The sequence below is a fragment of the Phragmites australis genome, chromosome 2 (assembly GCF_958298935.1).
Source record: "Phragmites australis chromosome 2, lpPhrAust1.1, whole genome shotgun sequence".
NCBI classification, from domain to species: domain Eukaryota; kingdom Viridiplantae; phylum Streptophyta; class Magnoliopsida; order Poales; family Poaceae; genus Phragmites; species Phragmites australis.
The window spans coordinates 20868002-20874967 of NC_084922.1; the positions used below are offsets into that span (position 1 = coordinate 20868002).

A 6966-nucleotide genomic window follows, 5' to 3' on the forward strand; every position below is an offset into this window, starting at 1 on the left:
CATTTTGCTTACCGAAAATGTTCGCAACTGCAGCGTACATGAACTAGGAAACTGAAGCCTGCCAGGGATACTACTAATCAGAAATGTACGTACTCCCAACGTTCTTGTACAGTCATACCACTAGCATATACTACTTAACTCTGCTCAACTGCCCGTGAAGTTGAATGTGCGAACGTACGTAGGGAGCCGCCGCGTGTGCCATCCACGTTTGCCGTCCACAACCAGGTTTCCATTGGACTGCAACAGCGCTGCGGCCTGGCCGCCCCATGAACCTTCCCCATTGCCACGTCCCTTCACCTCGCTCGCTCGCTCGAGCTCGGACAAGCATCGCAAATGCAGGCAGCCCCTACTCACAGTCCCCAGCTACACTGGAGCAATAGTGAGCTACAGTAAGCCACCACCAAACAGGCAAGAGAGAGAGAGAGAGAGAGAGAGAGAGAGCGAGCGCGTCCACGGTTCGCTCCGTCCTTGCGCGGGTATTAAACAATCGCGTGCAGCTGGCTTCGCATCCCATCGCAGGCCGGCACAGGCAGACACGCCCCCGCCTTCGCCGCGGCCGTACCCCCCGCCCCACGCTGCCATTCGACTCCTCTCGCGCTCACGGGCACGCCGCTCACGCACCATATACTCGCCACCGTCTCCTCCTCCGCCTCGTACTAGCTCTAGTTGCAGCTAGCCTGCCATCGCAGCACGCGCCAAGACGTACGCGCGCGCGCCGGCCGCTCCCGCCTCCTCCTTTCTCCGGCCGGTGGCGTGCGCGCTGGCGGGCGGGCGTGTAGCGCGCGCGCTCGTTCCTCGACTCGCCCACGGCGGTTGATGAGGCCCGCGCGCCGGGACGGGGGCGTGGTGGGTGCCTCGGCGCGGGCGCTCCTGGTGCTGCTGCTGCTTCTACTGGCGGTGATCGACCGCCGAGGCGCGGAGGCCATCCGCGTGGTGCCGCACTGGTCGGCGCCGGGCGGCAAGTCGAGGAACCAGAGTCACTCCCACAGCCACAACCGTGGTGGCGGTGGCGGCGGCGGCCGGGCGGCCGTGCTGCCGCCGTGGAAGGCAATGCCGCTGGTGGGGACGCGGCCAGTGCCCGTGCACCAGCCTGGGTCGGCGGAGGATGAGGACAGCAAGCGGCGGATCCCGAGCTGCCCGGATCCGCTCCATAACCGGTGACCAGACCATGCTTGTGGGCTGTTCTTGACTGACGACACTGCTCCTGTCCTGCATGGATCAAAGCTTTTGCTTTCTTTCTTCTTACTTCATCCTTTTCCCAACTTGTTCCTTTTTTACTCTCACTGTAATTACTACTAGATCGATGCTGGGTGTGAAGGACTTTGTATTGGTAGAATCTCCCAATCCAATCACTTGAGGCGTGCTGGATCGAGATTCTTGGCAAACAAAGGCCTTACCTGCTGCTGCTGCTGCTGCCTCGCCTCTTTTTGATTTCAAAGTGATGAAGAAATCAGTCGAAAGATCTATCTGTTAGATGTGGAAAGGCTACTGCTGCTGTTACAGCGGCGGAAGAATCGCTTGTCGTATTAAGTGTCCTCGTTCGTTCATCCACCTATCTCTTTCAGTATTTTTACACAGCAGACAGCCTTTCTGAGGGTCAGGGTCCCCTTCTTTTTTTCTACTACTTCTTGTTCTTGCTTGTCACTGTCAGGTCATTCGCAGTAGGTAGCTTTCAAGCTGTTCTTCGAAGGCAGCGCTTGCTCGGCTCCCGTTCTCTCAGCTCGACAGGGCATTGAATGCGCACGTACCCCGCATGTCCGGAAAGTCAGTCGCGAGCGGAGGCTGAGCAGCGAGCGGCGCGAGTGATGGAGGGCGGCGATTGATGGACGGATGGGGCGCGTGGCTGACGCCGCTGCGACCACCCGGTGTCAACGTGCTCGGCCTGCTTCCGTATCGCGCGCGGCAGGGGCGCACGGTTCCCTGTGGTCTTGTGCGACTCGGTCTTGACCTCAGATGGCATGGCATGGCATCGCACGACAGCAGTGGATCGAGCAACATTCCCGTGGAACCGTGGATAGACAGACAGGACGCACAGCACGATAAGATCGCCTGATCGATGCCTTCATCCGTCGGCAGTTCGGCACATCGACGTATGAAGGGAAGGGAATCGAATCGAATCGAATCGCACGCTAGTGTGGTACTCCGGTGCCTCGACTAGATCAGTGCAGTGATTTCACATGGCCATGTGGCCTTGCGATTTAAGGATTGCAACTGGTACCGCCGGATTGGAAGGGAAAGCAACAAATTCATGGAATATTCAGTTTGGATCGGATCGGTGGTAATGAAGTGTAGAGTTCAATTATCCATGCCTACTTGCTGTGGTATCTTAAATTTTTTTAATGAAGAAAGTATAACTTCGGGCCTTTATATTTAAAATGACGTCAATAATATATATAATTATTTTGTATATATAAGTACTTGTGGTGATTCTAAAATTCAAATTTGGATAAGCAGATTATGCCACAAGAATTCTAACCAACTAAACTCTACCATTGCATCCCATAATTATTGCTTTCTACAAGTTATATTTTCAACGAGCACATGATTAAAAAGTTATGAGATTGAAACTTATATAGCCTAGTGGTAAGACATAAGGTGGTTTTTGAGATCTTGGTTCGAAGTCCCTGCTCTCTTTTTTCCAACACTATTAGAAATAGTCAAAATATGTACGATGATAATGTCTCGAGTAAGAGAATATTTTGTGCGAAGATGTATCTTGCTCATTAAGACTTGGAATAGTTCTCAGTCGATCTCTTTGTACAAAAGCATCACATAACATTATTATAAATACCTTTGTATAGATGGGTCGAAAACTCCGTATGAGACGTTTTTTCGAACCGTTTATCTCAAATGGTATGTACAAATTAGATTTGTATAGACGATTCTTAAACTGTATATACTAAAAACATTGAATAAGTGAGATAATCAATCAATGGAAATTGTATTGCAGCAACCGGTATACATATAGAGTACAAGGAATGGGTTAGGATACATCCCAAAAGATAGCTAAGTTAAAGAAGGAAATAACCCTCTACATTGATGATGTGCTGATCTCTTGGTGTAACACCATAAGTTTTAGTTTTTGTGAATTATTAAAATTTTGCCCACAAATTAGTTGATAGCATCACCATTAGCATAGGATTAAAATGATATTTTCATAAAACAAACAAATGATTTCGGTTATATTTTGATTTGATGCATTCATGTCAGCTCTGTAGTTGCAGTAGGATCCTTTTTCTCTCTCTATGAATTTTTGGGTGGAAAATGTTTCAAAAACCCATTTGAATTCAGATTAGATTCGAATAAGAAATAGAATTTTGAAAGAAATAGAAAAGGGAAATAAAAGAAATGCAAACCGAGACAAAACCTCTTCAAAATCCGGTCTAAACTCCTTCTCTCCTTTGGGCCGAGACCCATTCACCCCCACCCTCTTTTCCCTCCATTCGGCCTACCCATGCTCCCAAGCTAGCCTTCTTCCGCCCAAGTCGCCCCCGCCCGAGCCAACTGGTAGGGCCCGACTAAAGCCGCACCGAGCCCAGCCACATTAAGTCCCCCCTCAACCGTTTCCCCCTCTCTATTGTGCATTCAAAGCAAGGAACCGCCGGCCATCAAGCCACGGCCGCTACCCCTTTATCCTTCAATCCCGATCACTCCGCTCTTCCTCTCCTCTATTTAAGCCGCCCAACCTCTCCTTGGCAAAGTTCCACGTGTTTTGCACCCACTTGCACCCCATTTCCTCGCTCAAATCGTCGTCGCCGGCACTTTCTTCTTCGACACCGGTGAGGAGCTCCGCTGCCGCCGTTCTTCACGTCCGAACCGCCTTCGCCGTTCGGTCGCTGGAACCCCTCTCCCACCGCCTCAATGACCGCCGCCACCGTGTCCACCATCGCCCGGCCTCCCCGGTGCCACTTCGGTCTCCTCGTCTCTCGGGGTGAGCTCACCGCCCTCCCTCGCTCTCTTCCGCTGCTCGCCGGAGCGTCCCGGTCTCCGGTGCGTGTTTTCGGCCAAGCTCGGCTAACTTCGGCAGTCCACCGTCGGCATGTGCTGTTGCCAGCACCGTGGACCGAAGGGTCTCGACCGGTTCACCACTCGGTGGACTGGGTCTACAGCCTTTTTCCCATTAAAAAATAATTCATTTCCGTTTTATGACATCATCGTTGCTCAATAAACCTGTTTTTCAGTATAAAAGTAATTGGTTTTATTCTCTGATAATAAGTAAAAATTTGCAATAACACCCCTGGAACTTCAAATGCTTATAACTTTTTGTTCGTAGCTCCGATTTGGGTGATCTTTGCTCTCAAATTCTTGTAGCGATGTGTAGAATCTTTTTATAGGGTTTTTTTTATGTACTGTTCTTATATTTTATTGTGTGCTCGTGTAGACAATTCAGTCTAAGAGTTCGAGATTTTTTCAGGAAGAAGACTTTGAAGGAACCGTGCATCACCTTGACTAAGGCAAGTGTCTTGACCATGTTGTGAGCCCAATTTTAATATAACGACAGTCTTTACCAAACATGCATGCTGTTTTTGTGATGAAATGGGTAGTATCGCAAACATTAGTTTCTTATGAAGGTTTTACTCTTTTAGATGTTTTTTCCTCAAGGAATATCATGTTTATGCTTAGCCATGCTTTTAGATGAACTTGTAGTATATAGGTGATGAATCATGAGTTATGAAACTAAAAGTTGAGATAGAAAGTATGTTATGAAAACTAATAATTGTTAAGGGAGTTAGCAACAAGGAATCTGGGGTTTTGGGCAAGAAGGGTATGTTGGAATGCGCCTATTGATGCGTTCCAAGTGTGGTTGTCCTGAATGGATATATTTGGTGATTTACCCTTGTGGGATTGTTGGCGCTCTTGGCCAGACCATATTAAGGACTAGTTTGTAGAGCGACCACTCATGACAATAGTACCACCACAAGACCAATATGGTACGACTTGGCTTAGTAATCAGATGTTCTCCCAGTGGTGTATGAGCCAGTTGGATGTGTAGAGAAGGAAGGGGTATTTCCCAATTCTACCTGGTAAAAGAGGGGGCTTCTGGGGTGGAGGGTTACTCCACTTATGTACGGTGGTGAAACCTCAGTGGCCAAGTGCATACTAGAAGACTCTTTGGAAAATCCTTATAGTGATCTCTTGGCGCACACCCCGGAAGTGTGTAAGGTACCAACAAGTACCGGCAAAAGAGATGATCACGACTCGTGAGTAAAAGTGTACAACCTCTGTAGAGCGTCAAACTGAATATTCAGCTATGCTCACGGTTACGAGCGGCATCGACCCTCACGTGATTAGTTGGGTGGATGTTTTCCATGGTTGAGAAAATGGTCGAATGTTTTCCATGGTCAGAAGGGTAGAAGGATGAACGTTTAGATTGGACCAAAATTCAGTGAACATAGTCATTGGTAAGCCTTTGGTGAAGATGTCCACATAATGCGAGGTCTTCAGAACGTGTAGAAGACGCACCTCACCAAGGGCAACATGCTCCCAAACAAAGTGCAGTTCTATCTCCACATGCTTGGTACGCTGATGCTGATTCGGGTTGGTGAAAAGGTAGACTGCACTGACATTATCGCAATAGACTAGGGTAGCCTGCTAAAGTGGAATGTGTAGCTCCAAAATCAACTATTGCAAACAACAAGCCTCAGCGACACCATTAGCCACAGCACGGTACTCTGTCTCTTGCATAGGACCGAGAAATTGTATGCTACCGCTTCGAGGATCAGGAGACAAGGTTGTTGCTGAGGAAGCGCGAGGTGGACTTGCGAGTGTCGTGACAACCTACCCAATCGACATCATTGTAAACAAATAGCTTGGTCACAGAGGTGCGATGGAGGTACATACCACGATAAAGTGTGCCCAGAAGATACCAGAGTATGCGCTTTATCAAAGCAAAATGTGCCTCTCAGGGATCATGCATGTAAACACACACCTTCTGCATGTCATGGGCAATATCTGGACAAGTGTAGGTCATGTATTAAAGAGCACCAACCAAATTGTGATAGTGTGTCAGATCATCAACTGGAGGACCCTCACTAGAAAGCTTGGAGTGAGTATCAACGGGTGTGCGACAGGGCTTGCAATCAGACATACCAGCACAGTCAAAATATATTGGCTCTAAGAGAGAAAGAGAGCACCATCTCATTGGCTGATGGTCATGCCCAGAAAATTATGAAGCTAACCAAGATCCTTCATGGCAAATTCTCACTGAAGGACAGATATCATGCGATGAAGGAGATCCTCCGAGGAAATAGTCAAAATTATGTCATCAACATAAAACAACAAGTAGACTATGTTGGCATCACGATGGAACACAAAGAGAGAAGTGTCAGACTTGACATCCACAAAATTGGGAGACATGAGACGAGAGGCGAAGCGACTATACCATGCCTAAGGTGCTTGTTTCAAACCATAAAGAACTTGTTGAGGAGGTAAACATAGTTCGACCAAGCAGAATTGAAAGTGCATCTAGACTCCCTATGTGGGTTTTGATGATTGACGACAATCGATTAAGGCACTAATATGTTCTGTGAGCATTTGAATAGGAAAAAGTCCCAATGATGAAAGCTAAACGACATTGGCGATCCCCAAAATGACGAAAGAAGACGACGCTTGGTTACTCCTATGGTTATAGCATTTTATTTTGTTTTGAGTATAGGAATGCCGTACTATTAAGAGGGATGCAACGTTGAAGGCTTTGTTATAATCTTAGTGCTCAAAGTTTTTCATTAGAATGAGAGACACATTTCACAACACAGACGCTTGGGTTGAAAAGTTTCTGAGTGATTGGAAGTTTCGATCTGGGTATCGAAAGTTCCAATGTTGATTGGAATGTCCGGGGTGTTAAATTTTCAAGCACTAAGAAAGTTCTCGTTTGAATCAGAAGTTCTGATGTTTTGATCAAAAGTTTCGATGTTGATTGGAATGTTCAGGGTGTTAAATTTTCAAGCCCTCAGGAAGTTTTTGTTT

The 6966-nt window shown here is 47.6% G+C and overlaps 1 protein-coding gene across 1 annotated transcript; it reads left to right on the forward strand.

Moving 5' to 3' along the window:
• Positions 1 to 517: 517 nt before the first annotated feature.
• On the forward strand, positions 518 to 1621 carry LOC133909927 (uncharacterized). The gene has a single exon (XM_062352455.1). The coding sequence runs from the start codon at positions 817 to 819 to the stop codon at positions 1159 to 1161; it is 345 nt and encodes a 114-aa protein (XP_062208439.1). The 5' UTR covers positions 518 to 816; the 3' UTR covers positions 1162 to 1621.
• Positions 1622 to 6966: the final 5345 nt, after the last annotated feature.

What these genes read in the sequence shown, in the direction of transcription:
- LOC133909927 (XM_062352455.1), top strand. Translation starts at nt 817, where the DNA reads ATGAGGCCCGCGCGCCGGGACGGGGGCGTGGTGGGTGCCTCGGCGCGG.